The sequence below is a fragment of the Pipistrellus kuhlii genome, unplaced genomic scaffold (genome assembly GCF_014108245.1).
Source record: "Pipistrellus kuhlii isolate mPipKuh1 unplaced genomic scaffold, mPipKuh1.p scaffold_m20_p_13, whole genome shotgun sequence".
Lineage (NCBI taxonomy): Eukaryota > Metazoa > Chordata > Mammalia > Chiroptera > Vespertilionidae > Pipistrellus > Pipistrellus kuhlii.
In genome coordinates, this window is record NW_023425438.1 from 9,840,329 (window position 1) to 9,866,804 (window position 26,476).

Sequence of the window (26,476 nt, forward strand, 5' to 3'; positions counted from 1 at the left end):
GTAGTAGTGTAGGTAACACTTGGCCTATATGTTGAGGTAGTCACTGGGAAGAAATTCTGGGTACAATATTGTTTAGCAACTGGGCACATATTCTATAGATTTAGTCATATAATTTTAGAGCTGATAGTTTATAGATCCTAATTCAACCCCCACCCCCACCCCCACCCTATCTTTACGATGAGAAAGCTCAGGGAAGTTAAATGACTTGCCCCATGGTTACAAAACTACTTACATAGCGGCAGTATCAGTTTTGGAATCCAATTCTTGTCTTCCAGTCCAATGTTTTTTTCCATTACAAACAGTGATTTCTCAAACAGGGTTCATCACACTCCATGAATCTTGCTCTTAAATCACAAACCATGGGACAAGTATTTAATTTGAACTTCCCTTTTTTCTTTGTTTAGCTTTAAGTAACTCCACAGCAAGATTTACCAGTAAGGCTACTGTCTAAAGGCCTATGCTGGCCAAATTTATTATTTCCATATCTGGAAGATAGCCAGAGCTTGGCAAATGAGACGTTATGTAATAATGCAAGGAACAAAGTCACCTATAGCAGTTGGCAGTACTGAAGTTCAGCAAGTAGAGCGAATTCCTTCAGAACCCACAGGCAATGCCTCAAATAGTGTAGGCTGGCACAAAAGCACCAACTGCAAAGGTGTTGCTTCTGAGTGGGTGTTGCGGAAGTAGGCATTTAACCTCACACAGAGCTGTGTTCAGCACCTGGACACTTTGAAAATCCCAAAGGGATGGAGATGTGCATACAGTGGCAGCACATACATCTGAACCATCCCTCAGTACATGGCAGTTCTTCAGATTTCATGCAAGACCCGAATTCATATATAGATGAAGTCAATGGAGGAAAAACCACCCTGTAATGGTAGACCAAGAACGGGCAATAGTAATAGTTGGAGAACATAAGACAAAGGACAACAAACAGGTTGCCTTATTACATTTGACCAAGTTTCCTTTCCACCAACAGTCCAGGTAGTGCGGACTCTTTCTTCAGTAGGTAAAATGCCTGAACAGGTCGCAGATGCCAAGACAATGACCAACTCCTCAGCAAGCAAAGGGTATTTAGGACATGGTCATTTATTATCACAGGATTAGCTACTTGTGATAGAGATGGCTTCTTAGATGTTTGTTATTCCACAGTGAAGAAATAGGTGTTGCTCATATTTAAAAGAGGATGAGTTGATTGGAGAAACTTGCAAATTCTACATGAACAGGAATCTTCTCTAGATAGCTGAATGTTGGCTGGAAAAGTCACAAATATCCAGGAGTCACTGGATTCCACAAAAGTTGAATCCACTCTTAAAATCCCTTTTTAAAACCCTAATCATAAAACTCATATTATAATGAGAAAAACCTCAGGTAATTGCTGCTTGTTATATTTTTTTTTATGTAATGTTGGCCACATTAGAAAGTTCTTAACATTTGCACTTGGAAAGTAATCAAAACAAGTTAAAAACTGCCTGTAGCAAGTCTGAAAATACTGTACTCTATAATCTAAGATCCATTATCTTTTGGTAAAAATTTATAATATAACCTCAAACTGATTATGCAACTTTGAAAACATATCAAATCCCGTATTATAATGTATGTTGAATTCCATATATTTTGGTAACATATTTGATATGTTTTGTTTAAAAATTAAGAAATTATGTAAACCAATAAAAGTTACAAAAAAGATAAAATTCCATCATGTCAAAATCTGATTATGTGTAAGAGAGAAAACTGGAATTTCTTTATTGCACATCGCCAAAGGATTTGGTACTTATTAACCAGAATAAAACACTTTGAGAACCACAGACTATTTACAAATGTACTGAAATTTTTAAATGACAAAAACTAGGGAGTATGCCCTAGCCAGTCTGGCTCAGTGGATATAGAGTGTCAACCTGCAGAATGCAGATCCCAGGTTCGATTCCAGTCAAGGGCACATGCCCGGATTGTGGGCTCGATTCCCAATGCAGGAGGCAGCCAATCGATGATTCTCTCATCACAGACTAACTCTCTCTCCCTCTCTGAAATCAATAAAAATATGTTAAAAAACCAAAAACTAGGTAGAATATATTCTAAAACTTCTGATAAAAATTTTTGCTTTTACTTTGCAAGACGTAATTCAGAGGATCTCAAAGGAAAATGTAGCAATTAAGTTTGGAAAAGCCATAAAAGAGGACTTTGTTACTTTTAGGATGGATATTTTTATCCTTTCTTGAAATGTGTTTCATTATTCAAGACGCAGGTTTATAAATTTCACTGAAGACAATATAATGTGACAGATCTACTCCATCAAATGGTTCTCTTGTAAAGGTAATCTCATATCACACTATTGTCAACTTCAAAACCAAAGATAGCAAAATTCAAATTTAGAGAAATACACTTTCTAAAGGAAGCCTATTTAAAGTCTACAACATTTAGAAGTTTCTCACTGTTCTAACTATATCTTACAAAAATATAGTTTCATATAATGTGACCTAGCCTACTATTCTCTAACATTTACAACAAATGATTGAACAGTCAATGCAAAGTTGGATTACTAAGTAAATTGGAAGTCAAGGAGTCAATATTCCTCATAAAATAAATTAAATCACAGTATGTCATGGTCTTGGTTGTCCAATTCTATTGTTAGTCCCATATCTACCTGGTATATTTGTAAAACCAGTCCTGAATCCTTGGGTTGCTCCAATTCCTGGAACTCCAAGTCCTTGATTAACCATGCTGCTATAAGGTATGTGTCCATGATTAAGTCCCAGACCATAAGGTCTTGTTTGTGTGTTTAGAAGAATAACTGGGTTCACATTTTTTCCAGGAGTGTTAAATGAAAATTCTGGAGGTGGACTACTAGGTTTGGTTGGAGTTGATGTGACAGGGTTCAACTCATCAATGCCCTTTAAAGGAGGCATGGGTATTATGTGATGATCTGAAAAATTGAGGACATTGGCTGCAACAGGCCCCGATGGTAAAGAGGGTCTTATCCAGTCATCCTTGAAAATTTGAACAGTCAGCGTAGACACTAGAGTGTACAGTCTGTTGGTCACATGAGCAAGAACCATTTGTTCGTTTGCATCTCGGCGAATTCTTACATGCACTGATCCAGCCTAGAAGGGGCAAAAGAGAGAGTGCTTAGAATTATAGGATGCAAAATTCCCTTGGAAACAAGCATTTTACTTATGATTTGTTGTAACAGTACTTTCAAGAGAAAACTTAATGTCTTAATATTCCTTAAAGACTACCTAGTAATGATTAACAATGAAATGATTTGGGACTCTTTAAATAAAACATGTCTTTTAATATATGTAAAAGAGAAATCCATGTAGGATGAAGACAGGCATATTATAAATGAGGCAGAACATAAATGAAGTATATAAAATGCAAAAGAAAGGCAGAAAAAGGAGATATTAATTCAAATTGGGAAAAACGTCAAGAAAAAAAATGACATTTGATGATCTAGGGTTGATGGTTAAATGAAATTTCAAAAGGTGGAGATACGCTTATGAAACAGCAATTAAAACACATGGCATGTTTGGGCAGAATAAGCAATATAAATTAGTACAAATATTTCAGGGGTCAGAAAAAGAATAAAAGAAAGGAAGAAAGAAGGAAAAAGGAACAAAGAAAAAATGTGAAGAAGAAACTTATTATCGTGATATTTAGAGGCTTCTTCTATCTTTTAAAGATAAAGAAAAGAAGCCTCTAAATATCACAATAATAAGTTTTATCAACAGCAATAAAATAGAGTTCAGAAAAATTAAAGGTATGGATGACTGCCAATTATGTAGGAAATAACTGCAACAGTCTAGGTTAAAAATGAAGATGTCTGAGATAGGACAAACACAGTGGGATCAGAGAGGGACACTGATGGATTCCATGGGTTAGTAATGGGAGGACTTGATACCCAACTAGAAGTAATGGATGAGGGAGATGAACTCTTCAAAGATCATCTCAAGGTGTCTAGCTTACCTTACATTACTACCCTGTTTCCCCGAAAATAAGACAGTGTCTTATATTAATTTTTTCTCCCAAAGTTGCGCTAGGTCTTATTTTCAGGGGATGTCTTATCTTTCCAGGAGCTAGGTCTTATTTTCGGAAGATGTCTTATTTTCGGGGAAACACGGTAGGAACATAGAGAGCACAAGGCATTGCAATGAGGGTTAGCGAAGGGATTAGCCAAAGAACATGAATGCATAACCACAGATACAGATAAGGGTGTGGTGACAGCCAGAGAGAAGGGGGGTTTGGTGGTTAAGTGGAGTTGGGCAAAGGCAGGGAAAATGGGACATCTGTAATAGTATCAATAATAAAAATTTTAAAAAAAGTATGTTTATAAATCTGAAAAGAAATTTATCACACATTGTTTTTAAAGTAGATAACAAAATAGTAGATACAACAATGATCCTGTTTTGACCAAAACACATACATACAGAAAAATATCAAGCATGACAGCACTTATCTCTAGATGATAGAATTATTATGAATTTTTATTCTCTTCTATTTGACTTAGTTGTAAGTTCTAACTTTTATAACAACTAGGTACTATTTGTATAGTAAAATCTGAAATAAAGATATATAGTAAATATAATAAAACACCCAAGTTATTTCATGTTGATTTCTAGATAAACTCAATATCTAGAAATCAAATATATTTTTATTGATTTCAGAGAGGAAGGGAGAGACAGAAACATCAATGATGAGAATCACTGATTGGCTGCGTCCTGCACACGACCTACTGAGAATCAAGCCCACAACCCCAGGCATGCGCCCTTGACCAGAATCGAACCTGGGACCCTTTGGTCTGCAGGCTAACGCTCCATCCACTGAGCCAAACCAGCTAGGGCTAATCTGACTTAATTAAAAAAAAAAAAAAAAAATTACAGCAAAAGCATAAACTGGCCAGTTGGTTTAGTTAGAATGTGCCTGAGTCTATGACTTGAACAGTAATAGGAATTATCATTAATCACAAAACTGAGAAAATATCTATGTTGCTTAAATTTGACTTGCAGTTGATTACTTTTTGAAAAATAGATGTTTTATTGATTTATTACAGAGAGGAAGGGAGAGGGATAGTTAGAAACATCAATGAGAGAGAAACATCGACCAGTTGCCTGCACACCTCCTACTGGGGATGTGCCTGAAACCAAGGTACATGCCCTTGACCGGAATCGACCCTGGGACCTCTTAGACCGCAGGCTGATGCTCTATCTACTAAGCCAAACCGGTCAGGGCTAGTTGATTACTTTTAGGTAAGACAAGCCATGTCTAGAAATCAAAGCAGCTATGATTTCTCCCTTTTCTTTGCCACTGCCATCTCACTGCTGTCACTTTACAAAACTATAAAAGATACTGTATCCTCTTTCAATCGAATGTGGAAATCAAAGTAAAGTAAGTGGAAACCATTTCCGAGACTCAGTCTCCTATGATTATTGTGTTTGCATTAATCTAGAGCTTTTGTGACAACTATTCTTGGGAATTCAAAAGTTTGTTTTAGTAATCTCCTTGGTCTTAATTAGGCAATACATCAGTGTAGTTAGATGGCCAAGTTCTGAATAGATGATAACTATTCTCTTTGTTTAAAGCCACCATGCTTAATAAACACTTGTCTACTACTTTATCGATACCAGTATAATTAAAAGAATTATTAAAAATGAACTGGAGGAATGCAAATTGGTATAACCATTTTTGAAAAGGAATTTGGCAACTGGCATCAAAAGCCATAGGGGAATAATATTATTTTATTCACAAAATCCCTTCTAAAAATTAATCTTTAAAGAAAAACGATTGATCTTTCATTTACTGAAGACCAGCGCTCTTTTAGAAGACCTGGTTACCTGACCTTTCAGGGTGCCAGAAGCGTGAGCACTCCTATCCCACACACCTGGTCCTCACGCACTGCCTACTTTTAGGAGAGGAACAAATTTCACAGGGAAGAGAACAGCCACCACTCAAATGGGGATGCTGCATGCCCCAGTCCACTGAGCACTGGGACACTACTACTGAGGCCTCCACTGACTCATATCTACAAGGAACAGGCTCCAGGGCCTCGTGGTTTGACCTTGAGGCTCCCTTCGGACAGATATATGCAGCTCAGGACGATCTCAGACGAGAAGGGATCTTTGGGTCTCCAGCCATTCCAGGTGAATTGTGTGGTGCAGATCCAATGAGGTGGTGTAGATGCATCTGTTCAGGCCCACCTCAGGGCTTAGCTGGTACAGGGACACCGACCCAAGATCAGAGTGGTTAAATCATCATGGCTGAATAAGATCTCTCTTGCAGTTAGTTCTCAGATTTCTAATTGTATCCTCACATGGTGTAAAGCCTAAAAATTATTAAGGAATAAGCACGAGTATATACAAAGATTACATCAGAAAAATATTCATCCCAGCCAGTTTATATGGTAACAATGGAAATCAACTAATCCAATAGAGAAATGATTAAATAAATTATGGCATATTCATATAATGTAAAACTGCAGCCATGAAAAATTATGTTGGGATTCTTAGAAGATAATGACAGTGGTGGCACTTTTTTGAAATGCTCCAAATATTCCCATAAATACAGAAATTAAGACAGCAAATCCAAAAACCAATGAATATCATCTACAAAAAACTAGCTAACCTGGTGCTAAGAAAACCCAAATGCAAGCTATAGACCTGCAAGGTATCAGCTTCTGTGGAGGAGCAAGTAATAGTGGATCTGCCTGACCTAAAAACCCTAAAGCAGTAAGCCGGTGCTAGGGGCAATCTAGGACAGAGAATCTGAGAAAGGCAGCTGGGTCTGCAATAAGATATGAAGAGCTGGAGCAGTCTGAACCCTAGAACTCTCAAAAGAAACCAAGCAAAGCCCCACATTGAGAAGAAACAACTGGCAACAGAATCCCAATTGAGCGGCACAGTAGAGGCTCAGGCACAAATGGAGGGGAAACCGAGCCAGGGGAAAGGAAAAACTTTCACTTCACAGACTCAGCAGAAGAGGGAACTCTAGAGCTATGAATTAGACATACTACCTTACACCACCCTTTATTTCTTAAGTTCAGGAAACCTAATTTCACATAGTAGGAAGCCATAGAAAAGAAATGACTCCATATCCCACACAAAATAATTATAAGAAAATGCAGATTAAAGAATCATCAGAAAGATTTACCTATAAAATTGAGAACTACACCCCACTTTATCAAAACAAGCCTGTTAAGGGCATGTGCCCAGGTTGTGGGCTCACCCGCCCGGTAGGGGGTGTGCTGGAGTCAGCCGATCAATGATTCTCTCTCATCATTGATGTTTCTATCTCTCTCTTCCTCTCTAAAATAAAAAAATATATATTTAAAAAATAATTGCCCTCTTTTACTTTTGCAACATTTTCATATTTAGGAATGTGTGATTGAATTTGTCTTCTCTGGGCAGTTCAATATTAAGATGACTTGGTTTAAAATAAAAAAGAAAAACATCTCTCCGAAGCCGGTTTGGCTCAATGGAAGAGTGTCGGCCTGGGGACTGAAGGGTCCCGGGTTCGATTCTGGTCAAGGGCATGTACATTGGTTGCGGGCACATCCCCAGTGGGAGGTGTGCGGGAGGCAGCTAGTCAATGTTTCTCTCTCATTGACGTTTCTAACTCTCTATCCCTCTCAGTTCCTCTCTGTGTAAAATCAATAAAATATATTTTTTAAAAAGAAAGAAAAATATCTCCCCATTAATCTCAATTAGGTTTCTGAATCCACCTACATTTTAGACTCTATTGAACAAAATCAGAAATCAAAGGCTCTATGAAAATTTTAAAGAAATAATTTTTTTCAATTTTGAAAATTATAAAGTATGCTTTAAATGATAACTAAATATATAGAAAACATACCAATGAGCCAAAACCTAGGGTCCAAAAATGTTCATTTCGTACTTCCAAAACTCCATCCAAGGTGGATACCTGATAAAAAAATACAGAAATAGGGTTGTTTGCATTTGACATATCTAACACAGGTCAGCTATACTCTGGACTTGCTCTGAGCCTAGGAATGACATGGCCAAACCCTGCCTGAGGACACGCATTAGCCGGGAGAGGCCCAGCCCACTACTTAAGATACCCGTCAGAAACCGCTTGTGTCGTAGAGCCATGACCTTATTTCCCCAGCTTCTTGTCTGCATCAATCCTTCTAGAATTGGGTCTTTACAACCCGCACCCCGCCTTGTTCAACAGTGCGGCTCTTTTCATTTTATCAATATGGCATGTATGTATAGCCAGCACTTGTGCTGTCAGGTTTTTTTTTTTTCTTTTCTTTCTTCTCTATCATTTCTTTCTCTGAATTCCCTTTCAACAAATTTCTGCAAAGCAAAGGCCGTTATTTGGATGTGGGTCAAAAGGAGATTCCAAGGCCAGACACACAGTGTGTGGTCCCTGGTGCAGCGGCACAGGCTCCACTGGCCGAGATATGCGACCTGCTCTCTTGATGAGGATGGTCTTCGTGATGCTGACAACAGACATTTTAAAACACCTTTCACATCCAAATAATTCCATTTTCTTGCTTCTTCATTAGTTGGCAGGTGGAAATGTGTAACAATCCAAAAATCTAAACCCACAATGAAGACGTTAGATGGTGAAGCAATCAACAGATTTAAAAAAAAAAAAAAGAGCACTGATTTAATCAAATCCTTAAGTGTTATTATAGAATCATAAAAGTTACAGCATTGATATAGGTAGGAGAGTGGTCTATAGGTCATTACCTTTCACATCTACTTCAGGTGAATTTGGCTTCCAGACTGAGAAATCCTCAATCTTTCTGCTTTCATCACTATGTTATGCTTCCTAATGAGTAAAGGACACAAACGCCCCTAAAATTCTAGATAGGGTTGGGTTGAATACAGTATTTTTTTGTACCCATTCTTTGCATTCTCTAATTATTAATTTAAATGATTTTATTATTCCATCTTACCTCTCTGAGAAGTTTGTCCAGCTGACCAATAACATGGGGTGGTGTTGTCTGGGAGGGAAATAAAACATATATCAAGGGAGATAAAAATTGTTTTGCAACAATGGTCCAGAAACAAACATGGGTTTATACTAACCTTTGCTTTGTTTGACGTGTACCCTATCATGATTTAGGAAAGAGAGTATTCAACTGGCCCAGTAGTGGGGCAACATAAAAAACGAGCGCATGCTCACTTCTGATCTTAACAAAGAAGCTGCTATCTCTAGAATAAAATAAGCCTTAAAGAACCAGCCACTCAACAAAAAAAATTTAAGAAAGTAACATTTTATATAGCGAATGGCACTAAACTATTATCTTATTGTTATTTATTGGTCCAGGAGATGGAGATAATGTAAGTTTAAGAAAAGGCATGAGGTAAAGACAGAAGGAAAAGCAAGGCTGGGAAACGACCTCTCCATTCAGGTACTTGTCTATAGATACCTGGACTTGTCCCACTGTTTTAATAACTAATACTTTGTCACTTAAAATTTAAGTTTGAAATGTAAAATTCTCACTGATTCAATCACAGAGGGGAAAAAAACAATCATAACCAGATTATACAATAAATTTATACAAATTAGAGGAAAATAAGTATCTAAATACTTTTATTTTTATTTTTTAAAAATATTTTATTGATTTTTTACAGAGAGAAAGGGAGAGCGATAGAAAGCTAGAAACATCGATGAGAGAGAAACATTGACCAGCTGCCTCCTGTACATCCCTGGAGGATGTGCCCGCAACCAAGGTACATGCCCTTGACCGGAACTGAACCTGGGACCTTTCAGTCCCCAGGCCAACACTCTATCCACTGAGCCAAACCGGTTTCGGCTATCTAAATACTTTTAAAAAGTAAGTAACATTGTTTTCAACTGAAACATTATTAGAGATAAAAACATTTAATTTATAATTTTGTTTTATATTACAAATATAGGAATATTTGTGCCTATTTCATGGGCCCATGTAATTTCATCTAGTTTGCAGTGTACAAATTTCAGAGATTCTTGTTTGGCTTCATTTCTAAAAGCTAAAAGTTTCACAACCTGGTAGAAGAACACAAACAATTTTATAATCTGGCAGGAGAATGAGGCTAATATTAAGCATGCACACTAAAAGAAGACCCTTACCTGGAGTAACACTTTCCCACTGTACACGCTCATGGGATACATAGTGCCAAATGTCATCAGAGCAATTGCTATGGCAGAGGCAGTGTCTACAGCAAAGTAATTACTAAAAGGAAAAAAGAATTCTAAATTGTAAATGTATGTCTCACTCAACTTCTTACAATTCAGTCTACCGAACATTAATTACCTAAAGGACCATTTTATCACAGATGAGCATTACTGGCAATTGGAACATCTCAAAGGAAAACAGAAAGTTATCTGAATTGTTTCTTGCCAAAGTTTAGTGGGGGGAAAAACTAATTATGTAAATTAGTGTGAAGAGATGATGAAGAAAATAAATGTGAGCATTTCCTTACTACTTTCAGTCAATCTATTTGTCAACTAGGAAGATTTCATACATGTTCACTTACTACAACAAATAAAAACCCTTCAAATAGTAATTTCTGATACAGAGACACTAATGACTTCATCAGTGATTCTATTAGCTTTCCTGTAAATAATAATTTTCCAATAATTACTATTAAAATTTTTCAAAATTCACCAGGAGTTTCACAAAGTGAGATTCTTCTGGGGTGTAACATCTCAATAGTTCAAACTGTTATATCTAATACTAAGATAAACCCAAATCTCCATGTTTACAAGCATGCTTTTTAACTTTTCCCCACATGCTGGAATAGAGACACTGAGTTAAGACCTAGTTCCTGCCTTTGAAATAGCAGGAAAAACACACGTGGAAAACATTATACAGCCCTTTGCATGCAAAGAAGTCCCTACAGAGAATCATGGATGCACATAGGACTGAGTGTCAAGGCTACTGGGGGAGAGATAATCCAGAAAGGCTAAATATAAAAGAGGTGACATTTGAACTGAGTCTGCAAAGAGGAGTGAGACGATGGAAGGAAGAGACTGTAGACTTTGAAAGCAGCATGTGCAAGGCTCTGATGGGGTAGCTCAGTTGGTTAGGGTGTAGTCCTAAAAAGCCAAAGTTGCAGGTTCGATCTCCGGTCAGGACATATACAAGAATCAACCAATGAATGCATGAATAAGTAGAACAAATGAGGATTAAAAAACAAACAAACAAACAAACAAACAAAAAAAACCAACTGCTTCACATCTACTTCCTCTTTTCTTCCCTCTCTCGGAAATAGCAAGCTGAGGCTTATTTCTCTTATTTTATGGTCCTCCTGTGTTCCACTCTATCAATTAGCATTAGGGAATTAACTTGACAGTATAGATTGTAATAGAAAAATATTTAATGAATACAACCCCTATACTTTCTCAGATGAAGCCACTTGAGGACAAGACATGACCAAAATTACATAGGTCATAAGCAAACGTGCTCTAAGCTTAATCCTTATCCATCCCATCGATAACCTTAATAGGCCCCAGGAATGGAAACACATTTTACAGAAATAAAAAATACTTACTTAATTTCAATTAGCATATACGTAATACAAAGAGCAAATGCTCCTGCAAGATCAATCAAAACAAATGGATTCATTCGGGGAAGGAAGACACTGCTGAGTCCTGGAATAATTCCACACACGCTGTGAGTAAAACAAAGGAGAGTATTCATTAGCTAGAAGAACTTACGTGATACTGATGAAATCTTATAAAAGATGACTGTCTTTTAATATCATATATCTTTAAAAGAAAGCAGAGGATTTGGCAACAAAGCTCACTCATAAAGATCTCTCTTATATCATCAATTAAAACGAAAAAGGAAGAACAAGATCTGTGAGATTCATATATTAACCTCAGCAATGAATCGTGCATGTTCCCATGATATACGCATTTCTTGTGCATTCCTTTAAAATCTTACCCCATAACATCTTACCTTCGACTAAGATCGGCAACATGCTCTTGAAGCCAACTTGTACTGGCAGCTTTAAGAAGAAAATACTAAATTATCTATATAGAAGAAATCACTACCAAAAATACTTGATTTCTTGAATGTTCAAAGTAGGTTTGGCAACAATCCACCTAACATTACAAAAGGACACGTCACTCCTCAAATATAGAACTTTTTCCTCTTTTACGCCTTTAAGATATTAAATCAAAAGCAGTTTTGACTACAATATATGGTTGACCTGAAGGAATTAATGAAGTTACACATATCATTACTATTAATTTGAAGTGTTAAAGGCTCTTTATACTGTAAAGCATAGTTTTCTAACCAGTGAGCTGAGAAAGGGTTAAAAGTACACTAACTATTAATTCCCTCAGCACTCAGAAAGGCTGGGTGGGGGCCTGGCTACTTCCAAAGACACCTATTACCGTGTTTCCCCGAAAATAAGACATCCTCCGAAAATAAGACCTAGCGCATGGAAAGATAAGACATCCCCTGAAAATAAGACCTAGTGCAACTTTGGGAGAAAAATTAATATAAGACACTGTCTTATTTTTGGGGAAACAGGGTAGGTAGTGCCCCTGGGCAAGCAGCCTCCAGGCTCAAGTTTCCTCTTACAGTTACCCCAGGAGCTAAGAATATTCATCTTTAATGTACACTCTGATAGAAAAGAAAGAAGACTGCCAAACCTTACACAAAAGCCATTATAATGGTGGTAGAACAGTTCGGAGCAGCTCCAGAAGCCAGAATACCTGACTTCAAATTCCATCTCTCCCTTCTCTAGATGTATGCCTGCCTCAGGCTTCAGTGTAAAATAAAAATATTACAATAATTTATCTCATATGGTTATAGGGAGAAATGGGTTATTCTATGTAAAGCATTTAGCACAATGCCTAGTAGATACTATTTTCCAGACAAATTTTAGCTAACATCACAAATCATGATGTTTCTGGGAACTTCTATTTCCAACTAATGAAAATACAAACTAGATAACCTTTGTGGAAATGAGTTTGGTAATATATTTCAAACTTTTTAAAAATACTGTATTTTTAGCCGAAACCAGTTTGGCTCAGTGGACAGAACGTCGGCCTGTGGACTGAAAGGACCCAGGTTCGATTCCGGTCAAAGGCATATGGCTTGGTTGTGGGCACATCCCCAGTGGGGGGTGTGCAAGAGGCAGCAGATTAATGATGCTCTCTCATCAATGTTTCTAACTCTCTATCCCTCTCTCTTCCTCTCTGTAAAAAATCAATAAAATATATATTAAAAAAAAAATAAAAATACTGTATTTTTAATCCATTTATAATTTATCTCCTGGTATTTATTCTACATGCATACAAGAAATTTAATACAAAAAAAGGGGAAAAAATTTCTCAGGTGAGAATTAACCAAAAATAAATACATATAAATAAATCTGGTCATCACAAGTATTATTTAATTTTCAAGTTCATGCAGTAAACTCTAAAACTCTCACTCATACAAATATAACTCATACTTTATGACATTAACAAAGTTGTTTAAATCTGAATGGGCATTTCAGTAAGTTTTCTTCTTGATTATCCTGGTGTTCAAGCCAGTGAGACCTGAAAAGACCGGTCTCTGCTTTAAAATGTAGGTCTGTGCCCATGGCCCACTTTTCTTTATGCCTCATCTCTTCATCAATGGCTGGTTAACCATTTACACCGCTAAAGTAAGATAACCAGTCTGAATTTGTAAAGACTTAAAAATAAAAGAATATTTCATGATAAAAATAACTTTTGTTACATGAAAATATGCCAGCCCACCTACCACTGCCAAAGAGAAGTACCTGAGAACTTTAATCACCAGAGGCCCGATGCATGAAGATTCGTGCATGAACGGGCCTTCCTTCCCCTGGCTGCTGGCACAGCGTTAGCTCCAGCCAGGAGCCACCTTTCTGCCTTCCCACACTGCCCAGAGGCCTGCAGTGACTGGGGCGGTGTGGAAAGCCTGCGTCCCACACTGCCTCCACCACTCAGTGCCTGCATATGCTGCATACTCACTCCTGATTGGCTGGTGGGCATCACAAAGGTATGGACAATTTATATCTTACTCTTTTATTAGTGTAGATTGGAATTAATTCTTTTTCAATGAGCACATCAACTATTCTAAATATCATGAACTCTTAGAATGCTTGCAATACACTTTTTGTAGGTAGGTTATATATATAAAATTTCATTCATGTTATTTGATAAGTGTAATTTTTCATCACATTTAATTAATTAAAATGTTTTTATTGATTTTTTTTTTAGAGAGAGAGGAAGGGAGAAGATAGAGAGTTAGAAACATTGATCAGATGCCCCCTACTGGGGACGGAGCCCCAAACCTGGGCATGTGCCTGACTGGGAAACCAATCAGGGACCTCTTGGTTCATGGGTCCACATTCAACCACTGAGCCACACCAGCTGGGCACATTTCATTTAATATATGTTAATCTTACCCGTTTTTAAGTAATAAAGCTTGAAGTAATTAGATTTTGTTTTATAATTCTCTGCTTAAAGAAAACTTGAATACATTTGCGGTAGTTCTCTCTTCTCTTCAGAATATATTTTCTCACTGACTTATAAGTTAATGAAACAAACAAAAAACTTGTTTTTATGAGATTAAATTTTTTATTAATGGTAAAAATCTTACCTTCTGAGACATAAGCAAAAGGTTTATTCCGAATAGAAAGCATTGTGAATAGGTTGAATGAAAGAGCCACAAAAGTACCAACTAATAATCTTCCCCTAAAAGAGAACAATAACATTCACCATTATTTTTTTCTTGGTAATATCAATATGTAATTTCGGCATGTAGAGAGACTAAGAAAGACATGGGAAGGCAGAGTGGCCTGCTTGTATGGTTTGGTATTAGCAGAACCAGAATCTGAACTTGGTCTCTAGCCCTTAAAACCATGTGCTGTCTACTGTTGCTCCACCCTACACAGGACAAAAAAAGACTCTTAGCATTAACACTATCTTCTTACAGGTAACTGCTGTTATAAATGTGTATAAATGCTAATGGCATTTGGTTTATAATACACTGGACAGGTCAGACTGTCCTGAATTAAAGTGACCAAAAATAGGTGAAGTCCGAATAGTTGGCAACCATATGGGAAATAACAATTTCTACAGGTGCTACTAAAAGATTTTGAAAATCAAATTATAGAAGACCGGATGGGACAGGAAATAATGAGGGACCTGAAGCCACGGTAGAGAGGCCTTCCTCTGCAGTACAACGGCTTGGGAACAACAGTAAGGGTGAAAAGAAGGAATCTTGGGATTTGGAGATTTTGTTTGTGAAATACTGACGAAATGAATTCTGCCATTCTCTGAACTCTAATATTGACCAAAATAACAGCTATTTAATAAAATACCAATTAAGTTAGTAATAGTAAATTATATGTAATGTCAAAAGTAAAATCTTACGTGTGTATCTCGGGCTGCTCCAAAAAACGTTCTACACTAAAAGAAAGAAATAATGCATTAAATAAGTCCTATAAATTATAAAATTAAAAAGCTTTATTAAACATATTATTAACCCAATAAATTCACTAAATCTTTAATATGAAGCCAACTCTTATTAGCAATAATAAGGCAAGGAGACTCATTATCTGCAATAAGTAATGTCAATCTTTCTCTACCAGACCTATTTCAATGGGTTTGTAGTACTAAGCATTATAGCACATCTCAATGAATCTTTCTTTCATTCAAGCCTACCTATAATTGGATTCAGTAGCCTCAAAGGTCATAAAAGAGGATAAAAAAGAGGGAGAGTAGTCTGAAATATGAAGAAACTGTACTATCAAAACTCCAGCACTGCTCATTTTAATTCACATACCCTATAAAGCAGACTGCCTCTCACTGGATTCTTTATGTTCCCAAAGGCAGCACAGATGGAATTTAGAATGACAGTAACAGAATACACAAGTGTACCTTTCTTTTAATATAAAGAGAGCTCCCAACTGTGCCAGGACTGTGGAGGCAAACACAGCGAGGACTTCTAATCTTTCAAATCTGAAATCAGAAAATTCATTAGGCCAGCACAGTTCTTTCAATTCACAAAGCAGGACCATTAGAATACATTTACATTCATGTATTCACTCATTCAATATACTAGTAAATATGTGCTTACTCTAAGCCAACCATGGTTAGAACAGACTACGGAGTTTCTAAAATAGACATACAGATAAAAAAAGTGTCTATTTGTACAACATATATTCCCAGGACTCACTTATGGCTTATATTTCTGGAAATAACTGTTACCTAATTAACAGCTAACATTTAATTGACTCATCTCGTATTAGATAAGGTCAAAGTGCTTTACATATTACCTCATTTTACCTCCCAACACTTTATGAGGGTTACTTTATCCACTTAAAAAAAAAAAGAGAGAGATAAGAAACTTGAAACAGGAAGAGAAAAAGTAACTGTTTAGTCAGATAACTAACAAGTAGAGGAGTCAGGTTTTTGAACTCCGGCACTCTGGCTCCCAAGTCCAGGGTTTTAACCACTGATTATACTTATACACATAATTACTAAATTATCAAAGTCCCCGTTTTCCCCCCAAACTAATTTTGAGTCACTTAACAACAAAAAGACTTGGCTCAGAGTCACAGATTTCCAAATACAGATATCTATACCTGACAATTGATTATCATAGTAATAATCCAATTCTATCAAATTTCAGTGACATATCTTCATTTTGTATTAACATCTTATATTGACTTTGTCCCACTGTTTAAGTAGAAACAAAACAAAACAAAAACAATCCTAATTTTGTTCAAAAGAACATAATCCCAATGAATGATATAGTGAAGATTGAAGAGTAAGTTTAGTCCAAGAATTTTTTATTTTATTTCTTTTTTTAATATATTTTATTGATTGTAAAAAGAGAGGTAGGGAGAGGGAAGAGAGTTAGAAACATTGATGAGAAACATCAATCAGCTGCCTCCTGCACACCACCTACTGGGGATGTGCCTGCAGCCAAGATATATGCCCTTGACCGGAATCCAATCTGGGACCCTTCAGTCTGCAGAATGACGCTCTATCCACTGAGCCAAACCGGTCAGGGCTGGTCCAAAAATTTCTTTACCAAAGTAAAATTCTTTTTTCAAGTTGTTTCCTTAAACTGAAAGAACTCATATTTTTCATATATATATATATATATATATATATATATATATATATGAAAAATATGAGTTCTTTCGGTTATATATGTGTGTATATGTACATATATATGTATATATACACACATATATACGTGTATATATGTATATATACACACATATATATGTGTATATATGTATATATACCCATATATACATGTTTCAGAGGAAGGGAGAGGCAAAGAGATAGAAACATCAATGATGAAACAGAAAATAAAATAATTTGAACTTACCCAAATGAATAGACAGGGCTGGGTTTCCTCATCATTACCCAGTAACTTATTAAACATGTCATTAAACTAAATAAAAAGGAAAATAAATTTAATGTTAGATCGACAACTAGAAGAGAATATGCAGGAAGAAATTAAATTTTCAGAATTCCTAAATTGCTGAAAGTTATCACTATTTATACAGACTAAATTAACTTATTTAATAAGTTATAATCTATTCACAATGAGCATCCTAATACATGGCAGTTTTAACTGTGGAGAAAACTGAAAGAGGATGATACATGATCAAGTCAGTTAAACAGAACCTAAATCCATACCTTCTCTGCTCAATAACTTATCCACCCTAAATAGTTTCCATAATTGAGCATGCAAAAAAAATGACACAGTAATATATTTCATTCTAGGCATATACAATAAATCTTAACTTTCATAAACTTTAATTTTTGATAAAATGTAAGCTAAATATTAACAACACCTCGACAACATTCTGGATGAGACAAAATGATGTTCATTTTCTAAGTATAGTGGAGATTCACTCTAAAACAACTTACTTCATGTAAATTTCAGGTAATTCAATTCAGATAGTTTTAGACCAATCAAGTGCACTTAATTATGTGATTAATGTAAAGACACCCTTATGACATATTTCTATGGCATGGATCTTGAAGATATAAATGTATTTTGCAACACTGATATGGAAGTATGAAAAGCCCCATGGAAATATAAAAAGCCAATAGACTGTCTCTCTAGCTCATAATTACTCACTTCTTGGCTACGGATGCCCCTCATTTAATGTTCCTCCATATACAGTTACAGTGGAACCTAATACATTTCTATGTGACCCTGCTCCCTAGCCACAGCGGACTCACTCACAGGCAGGCACTGAAGCACTTGATCTAATGCCAGGATATTATCTTTTCTGTTGCTATGTAAATGAGATATTTTCTTCCAGTATATATGCTAATTTGTTTGTATATATGTTCTATATTGATCATTTTACTTATTTCACAGATTACTTTTCTTTAAGTAAAGAAAACAGTGTAACAAATTCTTTATTAGTCTCAAAATATTAGGTTTTTAAAAACTTACCTAAATAGATCAAAAATGGTCAGGTAAGTATAGGCAGTTAAAGCTGCAAAACAATGAAAATGTTGCTGAATCCACTGCTAAGAAATATAGCAAATCAAAAAATTGTTCATTACCTCACTGCACCATAAAAATTTGAGTTATTTATTAATTGCACAATTTGCCAATTATTTAGTAAATTTGATTAATATATGTAGTCAAAGTTAGTACAAAAGCTTCCTTTCAAACCTACTTTCTCCATTGGAAAAATAAAGTAATATTTATCTATCTATCTATCTATCTATCTATCTATCTATCTATGCTCAAAAGACCTGTGACCACATTTTTTGCCTTCTTCTATCAGCTGAGTACTGTTTAAAATATATTCTTTGAGTAGCAGGATGAAAAACCATGGTACATAAAAATATAAGCGTTCAACACACAATAAAAAAATTACATGTTTCTCCTTTAAAAAAAAATCCAGTAAGTCTCAAAATTCTATTTATAAACTGCATAGACCAAAGTACTAACATAGCACAATAAGAAGAAATCTCAATTTTTCAAATAGATTTAAAGTATTTAAAAAATATATAGCTCATTCCAAAAGATAATGCCTAACAATTGAGCAAAACAATAGTTTTCAAACCAATTTTCATACAGATTTTTCCATCTAAATTTTTTTAGTTATATTTCAGAATAATATATTTTAGGTAAAGGAAACTGTACCTTTACAAAAATCAGAATCGTAAGTCCTGGCTGGGTAGCTCAATTAGTTTCAGCATTATCCTGACACACCAAGGTTGTGGGTTCTATCCCCAATCAGGGAAGATATAAGTGGAACAATAAATTGATGTTTATCTATTTCCCTTCTTCTCTCTCACAAATCCATTTTAAAAGTCAGAATAATAAAAGTGGCCCGGTCAGTGTTGACTCAGTGGTTGAAGGTCAATCTATGAATCAGGTCACAATTCAATTCCTAGTTAGGACCTGGGTTGCAGGCTTGATCCTCACTGAGGGGTTGGGGTGTGTGTGCAGGAGGCAGCTGATCAATGATTCTCTCTCATGGTTGATGTTTCTATCTCTCTCCCCCTTCCTCTCTGAAATCAATAAAAATAAATAAATAAATAAATAAATAAATAATAAAAGTGAAAACTAATAATTAACACAACAAAAAGTAAGATTGGTGACATACCTATACTATTAGTGGAACTGCACCACATAAGCAGGAAGCCAGTACATGTTAAGTTTATTACACCAAAGAGCAATATCTTCCAGGTCTGTGAATAAGAAAATCATTCTTATTTGCATACTGTTGATAAATTTCAACAAATCTGTTCAAGTTGCTATGGTTCATACTTTTAATATTCAAAGGAATAAGTGCAACTTACTTCAAATGTCAAAGTGTCACATTTTCTAGATTTATCAAAATTATCATTAACCAAGGTGCATATATTATAACATATAAATGTAAAAGAATAATTCCAAAAGGGGAATTATTCATGAAAAAAAATTTTCTAAACCCTAGCCAGTTTGACTCAAGTGGACAGAGCGTAGGGCTGTGTACTAAAGGGTCCCAGATTCGACTTTGGTCAAGGGCATGTACCTCAGTTGCAGGCTCGATCCCTGACCCCAGTCGGAGTGAGTGGAGGAGATAGCCAATTGATGTGTCTCTCTCACATCGATGTTTCTTTCTCTCTGTCTCTCCCCCTCTCTTCTACTCTCTATAAAAAACAATGGGAAAAATATCTTCAGGTGAAGATTAATAAAAATAAAATCCTATATAATAAAAGGCTAATGTGCAAATTTTCCCCTCAGGAGTTTGACTGACAGGGAGTTCGACAACTTGCTATGACATGAGCTGACCACCAGGGAGTGGCGTGGAATAAAGGAAGGCCCTGATTGCAGGGCAGGCCTGGGGACCCTACCCGTGCACGAATTTTGTGCATTGGGCCTCTAGTAAATTCATAAATACAAACATACATACATACATAAATTCTGACACATAAATTCAAATATCACTTTGTTTCCATAAAAAAGGTACATAAAGACAGTGATAAAGCAAATGGAGCAAAATGTAAGCAATTGTGAATCTGAGTATAAGGAATAAGGGAGTTCCTTATATTAATTTTATAATTTTGAAATTATATAGTTACCCATCCCTCCCCAAAGGGCAGTACTTATTTACCAAATAAATTATATGCAGTTGGACCACATAAGGGGGAAAGATTATCAGAGTTTGGAAGTTCATAGAAGAGAGAGGACCTGAGATACACCTTGAAAATAGCTAGAAATTAATTAGAAGAAAAAGGAAGGGCATTCTAAAAATAAAGAAAGAAGAGATCAAGTGAAGTGTTTTTTATTTTTGTCCCACTCCACTCCCTACAAGGAAAGGAGACGTATGATTATTTTAAAGTAGAGTTGTAAGAATTTAGTGAGAAGGCAGTTATTTGGAAATATTAAAATTAAGCAGATATGCCCAGCTGGTGGGTTCAGTGGTTGAATGTTGACCTATGAAACAGATCATGGCTCGATTCCCCTTAGGGCATATACCCGAGTTGTGGTGGGATTAAGAGATTTCTATTTGCCTTAAAAATTACCCTTTTTTCAATGTCATGTTAGTGCAAATATTAAAATTAGGTTAAGGAATAAAAATAACTTACCCTTCTGTCAGCTGCTACAAGTCCAAATTCTTGTAATAACTTTCCAAAAAAAGATCTTTGTGGTTTTCGAAAGAGATGAATTGTCCCCTTTAAAACAAACAAAAATATACAAATCAGTACTTAAGGTATCCTTCATAGTTCTGTGATAATATAGTAATAACTACTAACATTTATTGAATGCTCAATACGTGTCACTTATTCTAGACACCTTACATATATTTATCTACTTAATGCTCACAATAATTCGATGAGGGGGAAAATTTTTTAGTAAGTTTTCCAAGGGCACAATGATAGTAAGTAAATGGCTGATGAGAACTTCAAAGCCAGAGATTTTAACTCCAGCCCATACTTCATTGGGTAGGGCAATTTTGAACCAGAAAAGCAAAGAGTTTGTTAAATAGCTCTCCTGGAAAGAAAAATATTACAATTTACCTAATCAAAACTTTATATATGAAAGGGTTGGTAAAACTCACTTAGTGAAGCCTCTGAGGCTCTTTCTTAGGCATTCAATGTACCTTATGTTGGTGGCTCGTGCTAGCACATGGTTTGGAGCTAGCGGAGACCAGGCCTGGCAGTAGGGTGACCAATAAGAGAAGAGACTGAGTGGTGACTGGAGTGGGGATAACGATTCAAGATCAGGAAACCATGTGGGAAAGCCTTAGCATAAAGGAGAGTCCCAGCACACATGGAAAATTAGCTTATGATTATGGCAGTGTCCAACTTCATGGGAAAAAATATGAGTTAATCAATAAACATTGATTAGAAAAAGGAAAATCTGGATCCTTACTATACCCCTTATTCTAATTTTTTTCTTTTTAAATTTTTCTTTAGATTTCAAAATGTGTGTTGTTTTAAAATTAAAATACAGCCGAGACCGGTTTGGCTCAGTGGATAGAGCATCGGCCTGAGGACTGAAAGGTCCCAGGTTCGATTCTGGTCAGGGGCATGTACCTTGGTTGCAGGCACGTCCCCATTGGGGGGTGTGCAAGAGGCAGCTAATTGATGATTCTCTCTCATCAATGTTTCTAACTCTCTATCCCTCTCTCTTCCTCTCTGTGAAAAATCAATAAAAAAAAAAGAATATATATATATATATATATATATATATATATATATTTTAAAAAAATAATAATAAAATTAAAATACAAAACTACAAATGTAACATTTTACAATCTTGGAGTTGGAGAAGATTTTTCTATTTATTTATTTATTTATTTATTTATTTATTTATTTATTTATTTCAGAAAGGGAGAGGGAGATAAATAATGAGAATCATCGATTGGCTGCCTCCTGCACACCCCCTATTGTGGATGGTTCCTGCAATCTGGGCATGTGCCCTTGTGCGGAATTGATTCCGGGACACTTCAGTCCTTAGGCCGATGCTCTACTGAGCCAAACTAGCTAAAGACTTTTCTTTCTTTTTTTTCTTTTTTTTAAAATTTATTTTATTGATTTTGTACAGAGAGGAAGGGAGAGAGATAGTTAGAAACATCGATGAGAGAGAGTCATCGATCAGCTGCCTCTTGCACACCCCCTACTGGGGATGTGCCCGCAACCAAGGTACATGCTCTTGACAGGAATCGAACCTGGGACCCTTAAGTCAGCAGGCCGACACTCTATCTGCTGAGCCAAACCGGTTTCAGCCACAGGGGCCATTTCTAATACCAATCTGACATTGAAAATAAAATAAAAATCCTAGCATTCAGGTCACTCCCAAATTATATTGGCTCTCCATTGCTATCAGGCTAAACTTCAAATTTTAAAATCTGGAAATCAAAGCTTTCAATGATTTAGCCTGTTTCTTTTCAGTTGTATCTCTTGCTTCAGACAGGAATTCACAACTCTAACTAGACAGGTGTACCTCATGGATGAGGATTTCACTTTCAAGTGAAAAGACAAGACTTGTCTAGCCCAGTGGTCGGCAAACTGCGGCTCTCGAGCCACATGTGGCTCTTTGGCCCCTTGAGTGTGGCTCTTCCACAAAATACCACAGCCTGGGTGAGCCTATTTTGAAGACATGGCATTAGAAGTTGTTTTAAGTTTAGAAAATGTGGCTCTCCAAAGAAATTTCAATAGTTGTACTGCTGATATTTGGCTCTGCTGACAAATGAGTTTGTAGACCACTGGTCTAGCCCAAGCTCTAAAAGCCCTGGAACACTTGGCAAGTTACGTGACCTGTTTCCTGACCAAATGAGAGTGACGCATAGTAGGTCCAGAGTATTAGAGTAAGGCAGGATGTACTCAATTGCCGTGTCTCACTCCTACATGGAGCCTTTGTAAATTACCGTATTTTTCGGACCATAAGACGCTCCGGACCATAAGACGCACCAGTTTTCAGAGAAGGGAAATGAAGAAAAAAAGATTCTGAAACAAATAGTGTCCTAAAATATTTTATGTGCATTAAAACCCAACATCACAGTCATAAACACATGTAATCAACCCTGTAAAGTAAACAGCAGCATTTAGAACCATTTTAGAGCTGGGCAAGCACACAGAGACCACACAGAGCCGGGCAAGTAAAAAAACTTTTTTTTAAAGTATATGTGTAGGCTATATTTGGACCATAAGACGCAGGGACTTTTTCCACCCACTTCTGGGGGAAAAAAAGTGCGTCTTATGGTCCGAAAAATACGGTACTCTAAACTACAGTGTCTTTTTTATGCTTACTTCGAACTTAACCATAGGAGAGCTTTCATCTTGTCATCTTGCAATGTAAGGTAATTTTTTAGTAACTGCACTAATGAAAAGGGTTATAGTTCCTTTACATTTTCTAAGATAGCACTATGCTTTACACATACATAGCATGTTTTTAAATAATACCTAATGGGAAACTGGTAAGATTTCTTCCCAAAAACTTTAAAAATGAACCTTAAACATTCTATTTTCCTATATTACTGTTTCAAGCATAAAAATTCATTGCCAGTTACCTATTCGATGTTTTATAAAACATATATTTGTTGTAAACTTCCTCTGTGCAAGGCTCTGGTAATAAGAGCGAATACATTGGTACTGCTCTTAAAGAGCTTACAGTCTAGCCCTAACCAGTTTGGCTCAGTGGATAGAGCGTCGGCCTGCAGACTAAAGGGTCCTAGGTTCAATTCCAGTCAAGGGCATGTACCATGGTTGTGGGCACATCCCCAGTAGGGGGTGTGCAGAAGGCAGCTGATGGTTGTTTTTAACTTTTTATCCCTCTCCCTTCCTCTCTGTAAAAAAATCATTTTTTTTTTTTTAAAAGAGCTTACAGTCTGGAAAGTACAAAAGACAAGTAAATATCCAGTTTTACCATAGCCTGGTAAGGGCTATAGATATTATTGGTATAAAGCCCCACATTATCATGGAAGCATAAAGGAGACACATGGCAGAAAGGCTCATGAAAGAGACTAAATAACAGGTAAGGGTTATACTGATATAATTTTTTTATTTTTATTTATTTATTTTAATATATTTTATTGATTTTTCACAGAGAGGAAGGGAGAGAGATAGAGAGCTAGAAACATCGATGAGAGAGATACATCGACCAGCTGCCTCCTGCACACCCCCCACCGGGGATGTGCCCGCAACCAATGTACATGCCCTTGACCGGATTCAAACCTGGGACCTTTCAGTCTGCAGGTAGACGCTCTATCCGCTGAGCCAAACCGGTTTCGGTTGATATAATTTTTTTAATACTGATAAGGATGGGGGATAGGAGATGAATGATTCTGGCAGGTAGAATAGTGAATAAAATTAGGTGCAGAACTGCAAGCAGCTCACTGTGGCTGGAATATAGATGTATGAATGAGTAAACAGGCTGTTAACAGTGAGACGCTTCACAACAGACGGCTTTGCAGGTCATGCTAAACAGTACTCTATCTTGAGGGCTATAGAAAACTGAAGGACTTTAAGCAAGGGAGTGGCATAATCAAATTTTATAAATGTAACTCTGGCTGCACAGTGGTGAATGTTCTGAAGAGTGCAACTGGAGGCTATTTGGTCAGCCAAAAATGTAAACGTTTACCCTCTTTCCGTGTGAAAGGAGGGATTACAGGAAATTCCCAAAAGATAGAGGATGTGAACATTTTCCCAACCATATTCATTCAAGGAAAAAAATTTAAGAAAAGTGACAATGACTTAGGCACAAACATGTGGTCCTTCTCTCACATGCAGGCTACCCATAAGGAGTCCAATCATTTTTAAAATTAAACGTTTTGTACTTCTTTTGACCCTGAAATCACAATCAACGGCTTATCTTTAGATAACATTCAGAGTACTGCATACTTGATTTCCAAAAGGATGAAATGACAAATAATCCCCCTAATAAGATTCCGCGCCCTCAGGCATTCCGGGGTTTATGATCACAGAAAAAAAGCTGCCTGCCATCCGATGCTCTACCAACACCTTGACTTTCTCCACTCAGTGGCCCTCTGGAAGCTGCTGCCTCATCAGGCGATCTGGTGCTCCATCAAGGCAAGTGGCAGAGGGGGTTATCGCCCTCTCCTTATGTGCCACGGCTACGGTCCCTGCTGTCAACATCACTAGGACGGTCGTTCTGCTGTGCACTTATTTCCCGATCTTTAGTCGGTGCGGTGGCCGCTAAAGACTTATGTGTATCTGAAGGAAACCTGGGTAGGAGGAAGCCATCTGCAGCCAGAAGCGGAAAGCCCGGCCTGCAGCCGCCCGGCGCCCCCGGGGGCAAAGGAACAAGGTGAGGCGGCGCGGAGGAATCGGAGCTCTGGGGGAGATCTTTGGGGCGCAGGCCGCTCCTCCCGGGGAGGGGGGGGCGAGCACAACCCCGACGCCCCCTCCTCCGGGCAGCTGCGGCCTTTCCCGGAGCCGCAGGACGGAGAAGGGGAGAGGATTACCTGCGGAAACCCGCCTCCCCCTCGGCCAACTCACCATGGTAAGGAGCGGCCCCGCTCCCGCCGGAAGACGCTCTGGGAGCTGGTGTTTCCCTAGAGCGGAAGGGGCGGAGCGTCGGAGGCCCATTGGCTGCAGGCGAGGCGGGGGCGGAAGTGCGCGCCCTGGCTTCCGGTTCCCACACCCCCTCCACAAGGCCGCCCAGGAGTTCCATAGAGGCGGAGAAGCTGGCTAGAGCGACTCCTAGCCTTTCATGGAGTGGGGAGGAAGGTTAAGATCTGAAACAACGAGGTCCCCACGTCGGGTTGCATGCAGTTGTCCTTCTGTTTAATCCCTTCAGGATGGAGTGGTTTTACTTGACTTTCATGGTACTGCCAATTTGGAAATTACATGCCAGTTATTTTGTAGCGTGCTCCTGGGTGCATTCAGGTTATACTTCTTGGTCAGGAATGCTACAGAGGTGATACTGCATTTTTCTCATTATTAAACCCATGATTGAAATTTGGCTCATTGATAATTTTCACCATTAGATTAAGGTGACATCTGCCATATTTTCCCACTAAAAATATCTTTACCTTTCTAGTATTTTGTGGTGTAT

At 37.2% G+C, this 26,476-nt stretch overlaps 1 protein-coding gene and 1 long non-coding RNA gene across 5 annotated transcripts; one reads left to right on the forward strand and one right to left on the reverse strand.

The window, feature by feature from the left end:
• The first annotated feature begins 1,797 nt into the window (after positions 1-1,797).
• LOC118717138 lies at positions 1,798-2,138 on the forward strand. Its single transcript, XR_004987351.1, has 2 exons — positions 1,798-1,855; positions 2,064-2,138. It is a non-coding gene; the product is annotated as an uncharacterized LOC118717138 (long non-coding RNA).
• SLC30A6 (solute carrier family 30 member 6) lies at positions 2,101-26,055 on the reverse strand. Of its 4 annotated transcripts, none has more exons than XM_036434828.2 (14): positions 25,918-26,055; positions 21,043-21,129; positions 19,575-19,659; positions 18,407-18,449; positions 17,321-17,386; positions 15,856-15,936; positions 15,349-15,384; positions 14,573-14,667; positions 11,909-11,957; positions 11,499-11,618; positions 10,075-10,177; positions 8,915-8,962; positions 7,843-7,911; positions 2,101-3,101 (listed from the first exon to the last, which is right to left on the reverse strand). In XM_036434828.2, the coding sequence occupies exons 1-14, from the start codon at positions 26,005-26,007 to the stop codon at positions 2,601-2,603; spliced, it is 1,473 nt and encodes a 490-aa protein (XP_036290721.1). In that variant the 5' UTR covers positions 26,008-26,055; the 3' UTR covers positions 2,101-2,600. The 4 variants fall into 4 exon arrangements, with proteins under 4 accessions (XP_036290721.1, XP_036290722.1, XP_036290723.1 ...); XM_036434829.2 differs by lacking the exon at positions 25,918-26,055 and adding an exon at positions 21,516-21,761; XM_036434830.2 differs by lacking the exons at positions 17,321-17,386; positions 18,407-18,449; positions 19,575-19,659; positions 21,043-21,129; positions 25,918-26,055 and having other exon boundaries at positions 15,349-15,379.
• Between the last annotated feature and the right edge of the window lie 421 nt (positions 26,056-26,476).